The sequence below is a fragment of the Lolium perenne genome, chromosome 5 (genome assembly GCF_019359855.2).
Source record: "Lolium perenne isolate Kyuss_39 chromosome 5, Kyuss_2.0, whole genome shotgun sequence".
Taxonomy (NCBI): domain Eukaryota; kingdom Viridiplantae; phylum Streptophyta; class Magnoliopsida; order Poales; family Poaceae; genus Lolium; species Lolium perenne.
Window position 1 is genome coordinate 161113517 of NC_067248.2, and position 14659 is coordinate 161128175.

At 45.6% G+C, this 14659-nt stretch overlaps 1 protein-coding gene and 1 long non-coding RNA gene across 2 annotated transcripts; both read left to right on the plus strand.

The window, feature by feature from the left end:
* The first annotated feature begins 2992 nt into the window (after window positions 1-2992).
* LOC127300408 (uncharacterized) lies at window positions 2993-6459 on the plus strand. Its single transcript, XM_051330517.2, has 2 exons — window positions 2993-4536; window positions 4964-6459. Exon 1 carries the CDS (start codon window positions 2993-2995, stop codon window positions 4532-4534), a length of 1542 nt encoding a protein of 513 aa, XP_051186477.1. The 3' UTR covers window positions 4535-4536; window positions 4964-6459.
* Window positions 6460-10900: 4441 nt separating this feature from the next.
* Window positions 10901-12509, plus strand: LOC127300409 (uncharacterized). Its single transcript, XR_007851217.2, has 2 exons — window positions 10901-11351; window positions 12037-12509. It is a non-coding gene; the product is annotated as an uncharacterized lncRNA (long non-coding RNA).
* Window positions 12510-14659: the final 2150 nt, after the last annotated feature.

The window sequence follows — 14659 nt, forward strand, 5'->3', positions numbered from 1 at the left end:
CATTTTCATAAAGGTTTCCATTTGGGTTTGCATGACGGATCTCAAGGATGTTCCCAATGACTTGAGATCATCCATGGAGACCGGCTTTGCGGCCCATTCCGAGTGTTTATCATCTGGCATACTCTTAGGAGGTTAAGCCCGAAATAAGAGACGAGGCTCTGATACCAATTGAAAGGATCGTATGCCGCACCTAGAGGGGGGGGGGGTGAATAGGTGCTAACCAATTTTTAGTTCTTTTTCAATTTAGGCTTGACATAAAGGTAAATTCTCTAGATATGCAACTATGTGAATTTCCCTATATGACAAGGTCAACGACTAAGCAAGATATAGCTACGCAATATATGAGATAAAGGATAGAGGTAACCGAGAGTGGAGCACATGGAGACACGGAGTTGATTCCCGTAGTTCCCTTCCTTTGCAAGAAGGCACGTCTACGTTCGGAGGAGTGTGGTCGCTACGAAAGCCAGACCAACAGCCACGAAGGCTTCACTCAGGTCTCCTGTGAGCAACGCCACGAAGGTCTAGCCCACTTCCACTAAGGGATTTCCTCGAGGCGGAAACCGGGCCTTTACAAGGTTCTTGGGGCACACATCCACAACCAAATTGGAGGCTCCCAAATCTGTAACAACACAACAATCAACAACAATACATCAACAACAAACAACTAGGGATCCAAAGAGGAACACTAGCAAAAGAGCCCTCAAGCATATGAGGGGGAAATGTAAATCGCTTCGGTGAGGATGTAGATCGGTGTCTTCTCCTTCGAATCTCCAAAGATCAAGAGCTTTGGTTGGGTGAGGGAGGAGATCTTGCAAATCTTGAGTTCTTGAGGTGGCTCTAATGGTGGTGAGGCTTGGCAGAACTTCTTCAATGATTGAGCAAGAAGGAAGGTAGGAGAAGGGGGGTATAAATACCCCCTCTCAAAATCCAGCGGTTGGTGACTTTCGAGGGCCGGATAATCCGGCCTAAGTTGGGGCCGGATAATCCGCACCCCCCCCCCCCCCCCAAAAAAAATCCGGCCCTGGAGAAAAACCGGCCAAATGTCCGGCCAAAAATCCGGCCTCATGCTAGGGAAGTACTGAGCCGCGTCGCCTCTGGTCCTTAGCCAAATTTTGGGGGCCGGATATTTTGCAAATATCCGGCCCGGATTATCCGGCCTGGTGATATATTTTCAGCTTCCTTTTGACTCGTTTTTCCACACACGTCACTCATATACATGTATCTATATAATCCCTGCACCACTTCATCAAACATTAGTGTATCACATACATTGATATCAAACACACAAAACATATTGTAAGAGATGTTCTTTCAGATGGGTTGGGGATTCACCTAATCCAGTTCCGACAAAGCTACGACGTGGAGGGTTCCTAGCCAGTGAGCTTGAATCTGCCATGGCAGCGCCTCCAGGATCGTTGGGAAGGTCAACGTTTGGGCCATTTTGTCGATGTTACACACATGTGTGCATAGTTTTTGTTGTGTAAGTATGTGCAAAGTGCTAAAATAATTTTTCAACGTATGCTATAAAGATATTGTACCAATGTTACATCTTGTTCATGTAATGTTGGATAAATTAGATAAAAATAATAGTTATATTGCAAAGAAAAGTTGTCGCATTTAAAAAATATTGCATACAGAAAAAATATTATATATTGGGAATTAGTGTTTGCCCACGTTTATGAGTTTTTTGAGACATCCTCCATCTAAGTTCTTTTTGAGGGAAACCGGCACCTTTATTAAAACTTAACGTTCAAAGGGATACAAAGGCCAACAAGTGGCGCCAATAGCCAAACATGGCGACCTTGCTCGTTGAGCACACAACTCCTACCTAACAAATGTGCTTCTTTATTGGATCTTCTATTCTCGTGGACAAAATCAATGGCTTCAAAATCCTTCGCCGACTCCTTTATTCATGGACTATGTGGGCATAGGCCCCCATCGTGCCTTGATCCAAACTTGCAATGATATTCTTGCAGTCACTTACTCGCATTCGCATGATGTTTAGGTTATAGGCCAGTGCGATCGCCTCTCTACACACAAGCGCCTCAAGGGTCTTTGGTTGTGTCTTCCCCCGGATAGACCACTACCGACGCTCCCCTGAATCTTCCATGTTTATCCCTGGCCACCGTCGCGACTAAACCTTGGCCGGTGTTCTTCTCCAATTCTGTGTCCACATTGACCTTCAACATGCCCTGTGGAGCAAACCTTTCCTCTCTTTTGTTGTTGCTATGCACTCAACTCCTCCACCCACAACCTTACTCTCATTGTTCCTCGTCGGGCTGGCCCCTACCGGAGCTCTTCCGGCGCTGTCGTCGCTCCTCCGCTAGTCTGCCACTGCCACCGCCACTTATCGATGCGTCGGTCACCGCACCTTCAACTACTCCATGTTGTGTCTACTGGTCAAGTCAGCTCTCCTCCCAACGCCGCATCTGGTGATGCCCGACGAGCACGTCATTGTGGCCATGTATGGTGAAGGTGCCTAATCTCCGCCTGACTTGGAGAAGACGGACAGCCCGCAAGTGGATGGGTTGGGGATTCACCTGATCCGGTTCCGACAAACCTATGACGTGGAGGGTTCCTAGCCGCTGAGTTCGAATCTGCCATGGTAGCACCTCCACGATCGTTGGGGAAGGTCAATGTTTGGGGAATTTTGTCGATGTTACGTACATGTGTGCATAGTTTTTTTGTTGTGTAAGTATGTGCAAAGTGCTCAAATAATTTTTCTACGTATGCCACAGAGATATTGTACCAATGTTATATCATGTTCCTATAATGTTGGATAAATTAGATAAAAATAATATTTTATATTGCAGACAAAAGTTGTCGCATTTTAAAAAATGCTGCATACACACAAAAAATTATATTGGGAATTAGTGTTTGCCCACATTGAGCTAAGTAAAAATATGAAAATATTCGCTTGTCTCCGTCACTGGGCTATCTTAACAACGATGGGCTTGTAGGCAGCGACTCCTTTATACCAGACCATTTAACGATGGCCCATTACAAGTTCAAATGCAGGCTCAGCTCAGTAGAGAGCAATCGCAGCGCATCTGCGCATGTCCATCCCGCAAAAAAAAACCCTAATCTCGATCTCAACTTCCTCACCGGCGGCGAAATTCAGAGCCGGCGCAGGGGGAGGAGCCCGAGTCCTCAACATGAGCGCACACACCGTCGACGGCACACCGGCCGAGGGAGACGTCTCTGGAGCGAAGTCAAGACCGAGGAGGGGAAGAAAGCCCTCTCCCTCGCCAATCAGAGCGGGCTAGATGCCGTGGAAAGGGAGAAGGCTGTGTCCCTCGCCGTCCGTAGCGGGCTAAAAGCCGAGGTGGCCGTCTACCTCGCCGTCCGGGGCGGGCTCGAGGCCGAGCAGGTGAATAAACTCCTCAATGACGTCGTTCAGCGCGGGCTCGAGGCCGATGAGGCGGAGAAGATCCTCTACCTCGCCGTCCGGAGCGGGCTAAATCCCGAGGAGACCCTCTCCGTCGCCATCCGCACAGGGCTGAAGACTGAGGAAGAGATCTACGCTGTCCTCCTGAAGAAGCTACTCGCCGCCTTGTATGAGCCAGAGGAGGACCCCGAGCTGGATGAGTGGGTGCGTCCCACCAGGAAGAAAAACTCCCCAAAATTCCCCTTCTTCCTCTTCAAGATGAAGGCATCCGCCAAGAAGGCGCAAGTCTCGTGGTGGCGCAAGAAGTACGACATCTTCCCTCCCGAGCGACCTGGATACAACTACGCTGGGCGCGTCTTGCGCCTCGTGATCGGACCAGACGGGTTTAATCTCGAAGGGCCAGGTGATGGCGGGCAGCCGGGAGCTCTCTCCTTCCACACCGACGTGCGCTACATGGGGTGGCCGCGTCCCAAAGAAGGCATCTTCATGGAGGGCTCCTCTGTGCCGCTAAGGGAGGTTGCCGTTATCAAGAGGCTGCCTGCCGGCGACGGGATCGCAATTATGTCCTACGTGGAAGGACTTGGTGTTAAGCTGGGTGATATTCTCTTTGTGTTGCACTGCTGGTCTGTCACCGTGGCCCTCAGCTTCACCGAAAAATCGTTCTATGTCTCTGACAAGTTTAAGGAGGAACCACTGTATGCAAGGGAAGGTCTCGATTTCATAGACATTACCGTTCCCGTGGAGAACCTGATCAGGAAGCTTTACATGATGTATGAGCTAGAGGAGCAAGATAAAAGGAAAATGCAGGAGAAGCAAAATCATGTGGCGACAGCAGGGAATCTGATGTGCCAGCAAGAGGAACTGAGGAAGCTGGAGCAGGAGAAACGGGAAGTCTTGAAGCAGAAAAGGGAAGAGACAAAGAAATATAAGTCCATGCGAGAGGAAATGAAGAAGATGTTTCGAAAACCAATCACCGAAGAAGAACTAGAAGCACTCCGGCAGTCCAAAGGCAGAAGAAGGACGATAAAAAGAAGTATTCCATACGAGGCAGAATCTGATTGGGTGAACCTATTTGAAGAGGAGCCACGCCAAGGTGATGGAAGTTGCAACGGGTCACTTGAGAATTCTATGGAGCCTATATTATAGATGTAAGCGTGCTATTATTACTACCATCTGACTTAATTTTTTGCTCACTTGTCCGACAATCTTTTTGAACTTGTCTTGATTAAACAAAAGTTCTGTTAGCTCGGAAATTACTGATTATACAAAATTTCCGTTAGCCATGGAATTGCAAATTATTGACACTTCATTAAAGTGTATAAAATAGTAACTGATACATCAATTATAACTAAATATTTGCAGTTCAGAATTTTATTATTTTCTGCGTTCTTATATTGTTAGTTTCTTATGCTGTAGCTTGTGAATTGCGATATCTGAATTCTTGTTCTAACATTTTCTTCAATGAAAGTGTCAGTTTAGAGTCTTCGGAACTTGTGGAATTATATTATGTTTATTGCGAGTTTCAAACTGTAGTCCGTTCACAATGCCATCCATTTGTGTTTGATGTTCTTGTAGTGATCGGCTTAAACTTGGTGGAGGTGGAAGCCGGACAAGTAATGGAATAGCCGCATGACATGACAGGAGGTCATGAAGGTGCAACTTTTCTTACTATAGCTATGTTATTGGACTTACTGCTTAATACAACACTTCCAATCCAGTAGCGATAATATGGGATAAGACTTGAGATGATATGCCCTGAATATGTCATGTTTCACCCATTAGTGTTAACCGTGAAAAAAATGTCTACCTCATTCATAAGAAAGTAAGCCATTTAAATTTAATTCTAAAAAATCCAGTGAACAACAACAAAAGAGAGCAGCCACTACAAAAAAAAATGCAGCTAATGCATAGGAGAACAGATATTTTGCAACCCTGGGTCGGATGTTTAAATCATTAATTTCCTTCCATTTCTTGATCTGTTTCCCTCTAGCACCTGTTAGTTATTACTGATGAACACGCTTGTGAATTATGATATCTGACTTGTAGTTCTAACATTTTCTTTAATGAAAGTTTCAGTTCAGAATTTTTGGAGCTTTGTGAATTACAATATGTTCTACTTGAGAGTTTCAAATCAATATGTTCGACCTAGGTGGAGGTCGAGGCAGGGCAAGCAAGGGAACAGTCGTGTGACAGAAGGTCATGAAGGTTCAATTTTTCTTATTGTAGCTCTGGTGTTGGACTTATACTGCTTAATCCTCTCATAAGGCATGCCTGTAAAGTAGACAATAATACAAATCCACGGCAGATTATATCGGGTAGTGTAATATGCTCCTGTATATGCCCTGTTTCACCCATTAGTGTAAAAGAATGTTAACCTCATTCATAAGAAAGTAAGGCATTCAAAGTTAATTATAAGAACAACCAGTGATAAACAATAAAAGAGTGTAGCCACTACCAAAAATGCAACTAATGCATAGAAGGAGAACAAATATTTTGCAACCCTGGGTTGGATATTTAAATCTTTAATTCATTTCTTTATCTGTTTTCCTTTAGAACCTGCTGGTTATTACTGATTGACTCACTTACTTCGTGCAATGGTGATGCAAGGGCTGCTCTCGGTTTCATAGACATCACCGTTACTGTGGAGAATCCAATCAGGGAGCTTTACGTGATGCATGAGCTAGAAGAGGAAGCTAAAAGAAAAATGCATTAGAACCAAAATCATCTGGTGACAGGGGAGCTGATGTCCAGTGAAAGGAGCTGGGTTCCAGCTAGAGAAGTTGGAGCAGAATAATCGGCAAGTCTTGCCGAAGAAAAGGGTCAACACAGAAATATAAGAACATGCGAGAGAAAATGAAGAAGATGGTTCGGGAAGCAAACACCGAAGAAAAACAAGGGCACCATGATGAATATGGATAAGTGTGCTTTGCTGCGCTAGAGCCTTGTGTTATGGAGGACATGTCTCATCTCTTGATAATAGAATGAGTTAATAACACTGTGCATACATAAACTTGTCTATTATGTGCAAATTCATACATAAACTTGTAAGCGGTGATAAACTGGTCCATTAACTTGTGATGGATGTGCAAAACTGGTCTAAATTGACGTAGTGCATACACGTGGCGTTATTTATCTTCAGAAAACTACTCCATATTTTTTCGTTTGCACCGGTGACCTTCCGATGTTGGTTTGTTAATATCGCCGGCCAGGATTCCGCCGCCGCGTCCTTGGCGACGGGGCCGGCGAGGAGCACGACGTAGAAGTCCTGGCGCCGATGACCTTGTACCTGATCCCCAGGTGCAGCGCCCTATACCCCGCACGGCGAAGGCCTTGCCGGGCGACGACGACGGCCGCGTGAGCTGCAGTCTGCAGGTGGAGCAACGACCCGCGCGGCTCACACTGATCCGTGACTTCGGCGTGGACGCGGTGGACATACGGAGCAGTAGGTAATAGCCGTGGTGGTGAACTAATGCTAGCTCGACGTCAGATGTCACTCCGAGCGCGCGAGCAAAGAGTTCATGCCATATGGTTGACGATGACGCACTGTTCGAGGTGGCACCAGCCGCGGGGATCGACCCGGTTCCCGTCCGACTAGTGGTCCGAGAGCCGCGTTACGCCGGTGGCCGCCATCCAGCTTTACGACCTTTCTCGGCGGCAGAGTGCAGGCAAGGTTCTCGTCTGGTCTCACTGTCTCAGAGGGCCTCCACCGCTATTTCCTGGACCACATGGAGCGGCGTGAGCTACAAATGTGGTGCCGGTAGGAGGCGGATAGGTTTTCGCCAGCTGAAACACTCTAACGCCGCCCCCCGGGAGGACGCCATCATCGCCTACCTCGAGAAGCTCTCTGGCCACGACGCGCAGGATCTTGTATATGTGGTAACTTTCCTGTCGGCACTGCAGTTCATGCAGCTATTGGCGGTCATGGAGCAGGCATGCACCGAGTGAGCGGCGATGCTCGCTTGCGCGAGGGAGGCCAAGGGGAGAATGACCACAACTAAGCCGGCTGCTCCACGAGTCCGAGCTTGCTGCTAGCGGCCGTGCTGGTGGCGGCCAACGCCACTACGGAGAAGGCCATCTTCCAGCCCGAGTTCTCCCTCGCCAAGGAATCCCACACGATGCCGAGCCCATGACAGGTTACGAGGCCTGGATGCGCAGCGCACCGGGATACTCAGACTCATCGAGACCGGCAGCGGAACCCAGAGGCCAAAGCAAGCTGAAATCAATTGGGGAACGAAGGAGAAGGACACCGGTGCAAAGGAAAAAAGGTACAAGGTCTTTCTATAAAATGCCACAACAACACGTGTCAGGCTCGGAACAAATCTGGATGAATTTGCACCTGCCATACAAGTATTTGTACCAATTCACCACGAATTGCAAGTTTGTGTACTACTTTGCTCCCGCGAGACAAGTTCGTGTACCTCCAGTGTTATTAGCTCTAATAGAATATGGCCTTACGGAGGACGTATCCCAACTTCTATTGATGGGGTTGCTTTGAACTGAATGTTGTTCTTGATGGCATTTTGTGTGCCCCAATCTAACCATTGTAATGTGTACATGACATGGAAAAGGTTATTGAAAGATTCTTAGTTTGTGGGAAGTCCACACAATGGACCAATATTATATACCTCGTAGGAACAAATCAATCCCATGAGGGACATCAAACTTTATTTAGGTAGCTAGTCCCTCCCACGTGGATGTTCTGCATTTTGTACTCAAATATAGGTTACAAAGATTTCCTATTAGCTTTTCTGCATGAGTTTACGTTTACGTGAAAAATTAACACGAGCTGTTGAATACACAAAACGATGCAAATGCATTCTAGACAAACATTGTAGATAATCAATGTATGTAAATAAGATTCTGTGTTGATTATTACTACGGTTGGTACTATTTTAATACCAAGTACAAAGCATGCATATATTGTCAACATACTACCAAACCCAACTTACAATACTTATAGGACACGGCTAGGGAGCACTCGGATGCTTCTTAGTCTATCTAAGCACTCCCTCTAACTACACGTACGTGCATTTAATGCTATGTAATTTTTCTAAAAAAAAGTCATAACTTTTGAACTATTTGTCGAAATTGTAATCCGTTTTCACCATTGGACTTCTCACGACAAGATCTTCGAAACTAGATCCCATTTATATATGTTTCGACAGACTTTATTTTCGAAAACCAACTTAGTTATTGCGGAAACGCAACTTTATTATTGTGAGGAAGCAACTTTAGTTGGTTACACTATTTTTTTAATATTTTGTACCAACTTAGATTTTATGATACTCAATTAGCTGTGAATCATACTTTCTAATACTGCTAGTAACTTGATTTTCAATGTACACAACTTAGTAGCAACGAAAATACAGAACTCCACATTTCATTGTAATTTTATTAACTTTGCGCATGTGTGAAACAACTTGCATGTTGATAAAAGCAACTTACTTACATCACTATGCAAACTTAGTGCATTGCTTGGAAAATAACTTGGATAGATGAAAAAAAAAACTTAGTTAGATGGTGGAACCAACTTCAACATGTTGATAAAAACAACTTAATAAAATTACTATTCAAATCAGCACAGTACTTGTAAAATAAGTTGGTTAGGTGATAACCATAACTTTTATAGATGATGGAAACAACTTAAGCATATAGATAGAAGCAACATTATCAAATCATTATGCAACTTAGATCATTGCTTGAAAAAATAACTTGGATAGATGATAAAAAACTACTTAGTTAAATGACGGAACCAACTTAAGCATGTTGATAAAAACAACTTAATCAAATTACTATGCAACTTAGGACATTACATGTAAAATAACTTGGTTAGGTGATAAAAATAAAATTTTATGATGATGGAAACAACTTAAGCATATTGATAGAAGCAACTTAATCAAATTATTATGCAACTTAAGATATTGCTTGTAAAACAACTTGGTTACTGTAAAAACAACTTAGTTAGATGATGGAACCAACTTAAGCATGTTGATAGAAGCAACTTAATCAAATCATTATGCAACTTAAGACATTGCTTGTAAAATAACTTGGTTTGGTTATAAAAACAACTTAATAAGATAGTGGAACCAACTTGCATACTGATAAAAGCAACTTAATTAAATCACTATGCAAATTCAGGATATTGCTTGTACAACAACTTGGTTAGGTTATAAAAACAACTTAGTTAGATGGTGTCACCCACATCTGACAATACCACTAGTGAAAAAAGGATATCACAATAAATCGAATTTTTTTTTCATGGTTATGTATCTCGCTAGTTTAACAATCTGTCATTGCTCGTAAAAAGTGTTCAGAAGAAAATAACAACACCAAAAACATATGAAGTAACAACGAATCATCTAAACCATATGTAATTTTCATAGATAAAAGGACACTAGCACAACAACTCAACAAGGTGTAGATGTTATGCATCAAGACTATCATGCCCTGAAGGCAATTCAACGAACACCTGGTGCACCCTCGCATAAATTGCAACGCACAACCAACTTACTCTTTGGAGACATGGCAGAATGTGTGGCTGGTGCAAAGGCGCTTGATGCTCCAGCATGAAAGGAGGTTGTTGGTAACGACGGTGTTGTTGCGGCAGCCCGCAACCGCAGGCTTGTCTCGCCCTCTGCCCCCGCCGCGGATGTTAGGCGGTGCACCAACAGTGAATCAACCAAGCAACGTCTTTGGATGGGTTGTATCATGAGTCTCTTGTATCATAGCATGGTACCAACCATGGGTCACAAATCAGCCTTCATAAACCACCACGCAACCCATCAGTACACCTCTCAGTTTAGGACATGTAGGTTGCTAGTAGTAGTAGCTGGAGCTGCTCAACCGATATGTACGTGTACATCAGGTAATTCAGCTTCACAACCGATTGATTGTCTATGTAGTGGCTGGAGCTGCTCCTCGCTACACACATGGAGGACGAGGTGCAGCAGTATGTGCCCTGGCGGGATGCGGGACGACCTCACCTTAGCTAGTGATGCGGGACGAGCGGGAGGTTGAGGTTGCCTGCCGGAGCTGTTCGAGGAGGAGGTCGGGGCAGAGACGCCTGGAGCAGCTTGAGGACGCCGGCGGCGGAGACCCGCTGGAGGAGGCGGGCGCGGGGAGGGCCGGCGGCGACGAGTCGAGGCAGCCGCCGCCAGGGTAGAGAAACGGAGGCGGCGGGTGGTGGCCGGGAGGGACGGCGGCGAGGAGTCGATGCAGCCGCCGCCGGGTAGAGAAACGGAGGCGGCGGCAGGTGGTGGCGCGGAGGGCCGGCCGCTGAAGTTGCGGGGCCGCGCCGGTGGCTCGATTGGATCACGCTATGGCCCATGGGAGTGGAGATGGGAAGACCGAGACGATGCGGGAGGAACTACAGAAGGCTTCGACCAGTTTCTGTCTCACACGGGGAAACCAAGCGCGACACGATCAACCTCATCGGACGGTCATAAAACGAGTGCCCAAACTGACAGATAGCATCCGGATGTTTTTTAGCATTTGGGATACTTATATCGCAATTTCTATTCCGCCGTCGACTTTGTTTCGGTCTTTCAGCGAGGTCACACGCGCGTCCGCGCGATTGAGATCCAACGGTGCGCATCAAAGTCCCAACCCGCAGCCTATTTTGTGTGTACGTTTTGCCGGGTACGCGTAGTGAGGAGCTGTGCTCTGACCTGTTCCCCACCTCCCACCACTGATACTGCCTTCGAGGCTTGGAGAGAGCGAGGCATACCTGTTCCCCATTTCTGACGATTCGCTCGATTTCACCGGCGATTCGCGACGCCGGGAGGAGATTCGTCAGCGCCGATTGATTCCTCGCGGAGGGGGCTGCTTCCTCGCGCCGGTGGCCGCTTCCTCCCGCGGGCAAAGCTTCCTCGCGACGGCGAAGCATCCTTGAGCGGGCACGCGCCGGCGAAGCTTCCTCGCGCCGGTGGCTCCTTCGCCGTGTTGATGGCCGCTTTCCAGCATTGTACGGCTACATGCCCACTCAACCTCTCGATCCAGTATATGTGCGTAATTTTTTTTTTGATTCAACATGCTAGGATGGGTTCTGGCCATGATGAACATGTGTTCCTCTCCACTATTTTGTGTTTGTCTGTGATTTGAAGATGTAAAATAGGATATTTTTGCCTCATTAAATTACATGGGCATTGGGGAGCTTAGGGTGGGCCAATTTTTAGGCGTCATATAATCATATCATGCTGGAATAGGACTTCTCGGCAGATGTATCCCATAGACATTAGATGTAACATAGAGGTAAATGATATTACATTTTCCGGTAGTGTTACATTCTAAGTGTTTTTCAGGATGTAATGGATTTCGTGTATGAGATGGTGCTCCCCCTTGTGTTTTAGTTTGATGGATTTTTTTGATGTAAGGCAGATATAATCTGCAAAGGATGTGATACATTATGTTTTTGTGTTACATCCCGTTGTTTAGATGTAACATAGTGATTTTTAATTGTTAACTAGATTGGAGTTTTCGGGTGATGTAATATAATCCTATTTTTTAAAAAATAAAGATTTAATCTCACAAATGGGATGGAAGAAATATTTAGATGTGACAGTTCTTTATTTTTCCTTTTGGTAGAAGCATTTGGATGTAACAGATCTAGGATTAAATTGGATGCAACTCCCTTTTTCTCTCGTTTTCAGAATTAACAGAGTATTTACATCGTTGTGCCACATCCTCACGGGCGGCGGCAACATCCTCTTCGCGGGCACGTCGTCACAGCAGCAGCCAAAACTTCAGCGTCACCGGTCACATTCCTACGGGGTCGGCTACATCCCAGTGTCTCCTGATACATCCAACTGTAAGGCAATCACATTTCTATCCTGAAGTCGCTCGATGTAGTAGTTTGAGTATTCTCAGTGTTCAGGCTAGTGTTCGGCTGATCGATGTACTTGCGTTGATATGTTAGTAGCACAAATTAGTTACAGTAGTGGAAGAGTACCATCTAGTAATAAAATTGACAGGAGATGTTTTGAGATCCTGATGTAACACGTCGGTGACTCGGTGTTGTTTCTGTTGTTCGGGTTTAGATCGATGGAGGACTTGATTTCGTTGTGCAAAAGATGATGGGATCCGATGGAGAGCACGTACGTAGAAAAGATGATGTTTTGGACCACCCAGGGTTGTGGTCCCGCACATATTTAATTCCACGCGCTAAGCTCTTCTTTCTATTTTGGGAAAGCATGGGTCCCCCATGTTGCTTTTTGTGGAAATGTCAAACTGACCTCGCGTTTAGGCAGGAACGAGGTCGACCTCGGTGTAGCACGACCCTACTTATATTGTCAACATACTACCAAACCCAACTTACAATACTTCTTTGCCGGCAGTTCAGTTTATACTCTGAATCTACACTACTTAAAAAGGAGGAATGTGTTCCTTATTCTGCCAATACGTCAAACGTTTTGGTCGTCCGACTCGCGAGCACGCATGGGCCAAAGCCCAACGAAACCCACGTATTGCTCGTTCAGTTGTCATTCTTGCTTGGTCGCCGAGGAAACCCTATCCCCTTCTCTCACTTTCGATCCAATCAAGCGGCCGACGCGTCCTTGATCCGCTTCACCGCTAGCGCCGCCCCGCCGGGCACCACCACCTTGTACGAGCTCCCGTACCGCCCACGACCCAGCAGCTCCGCCGGCGACTTGAGCAGGTCCTCGAACCGCAGGTCCTTGGCCGCCGCGGCCGCGGCCGCTGACGTGACGGAGGCCGTGCCCGACCGCGCAGCACCACTGGGCCGACATCGACGGCGCGCCCCCGGCCGCTGTCGCGCTCCGCTCCGACGAAGCGGGCAGCGAGTAGGCCGACTTGCTCGCCGTCGTCGTCGGGTCGGTGCTACTGTCGAAGATTTCCTTGCCACCACCCCTGCCCTTCTTGCCCAGCCTGTTTTTCCGTTTCCTGGAGCAGAGCTTGTAGACGACGAAGCCCACTATGACTGAGCCGAGGAGGATGTACCCGAGGTACAGCGAGTAGGCCGGCTTGCTCTCCTTTTAAAACTGATGTTTATGTACTCTTTGCTTGAGCATCACAGTGCATGTAGTAGTTTTCTCCTTGAAACAAAATTTGGCTGGGAAGACATGAAGTCATGAACTGTAAATTCTTGCTATCATGTCTATCATCAGCGTTTGAATTATTGTGCGCTTCGCTTAAAATGGTGAAACTACAGTCAGTTAGGTTGAAAACTTTTAGTGGTGGTACCAGATGGGTGGAGTTGCAGCACAAGTCCTTCTGAAGAAAAAAGGGTGTTATACTGAACTTAATATCCATGATGTACCATCTGAGCCTTTGCATCTATCTTGTCCAACATCTCTACTTATTAAATACTTGAAATACAATTTATTCTTATGATTTAATATATGATATTCTGAAGTTCCTTTCGCCTGTTCATTCCATGGTTATTCTTAGAGAAGTTTATCCTTTCACAGGCAAGTGTAAATGTTTTCTTCGAGCTTAATTTGAAAGTTTTGTAATGTACGCTTGTTTACTGCATATATTGTTAAGTGCCCTGTACATCACCACTAAAATACTTCAAGAGATTGTTCTATCATGACATGTAAAATTGTCCATTTATTTGTTGCAAAGTGCGTGCTTATTTTTGTCTTTTCATTCTTGGTGCAAAATTAAAATTAGAAGTTCAGTATTTGGTTGGTTACAACATAAATGGTATAAGTTTGTCACTTGGTTCACCTCAATTTGCATGTCTTTTCTGGTTGCTCATGGTGTTGTTTCGTATTGTTGTTTGCAGTGCAGATTGAGATTGAGTATGGGCCAGAAGAGAAAGAGTTTGGGGCCGCTGGCAAGTCATATAGTAACTAGGCAGCAAACATTGCCATGGGATTGGACATAGGTGTGTCGTGGGTGATGTGCAAGCAGGATGACGCTGCAGATCCAGTATGTTAATCTTGTTCCCTATCGAAGTAAAAGTGTCATGGGCACAATTGTGGTAAAATGATGGTTATTGAGTTATTCTGCCTCTTAGATTCGGATGAGTACTAATTATTCTGCTAATTCCATCTTTATAATATAACTAAATCATCTAAGCCTTAAATTTTACCATGTGACCATGGACCAAGGAAATTGCGGTCAAGTAGAAATGACACATACTGGAGGCAACCAATACAAATGCTATATGGAGGGCAAGATAACCTACAACCTGGTATGAAGGCAAAAAGATCCTGGTTAAAACAGAATGCAACTATGTTATCATTCATGCCTTCTTGAGCAGAATAAGTGGTGTTTTTATTGATGTTGGTACCATGTGTTTATTGATAC

Coding starts and splice junctions, on each gene's coding strand:
- LOC127300408 (XM_051330517.2), top strand. CDS start 2,993: ATGGCCCATTACAAGTTCAAATGCAGGCTCAGCTCAGTAGAGAGCAAT.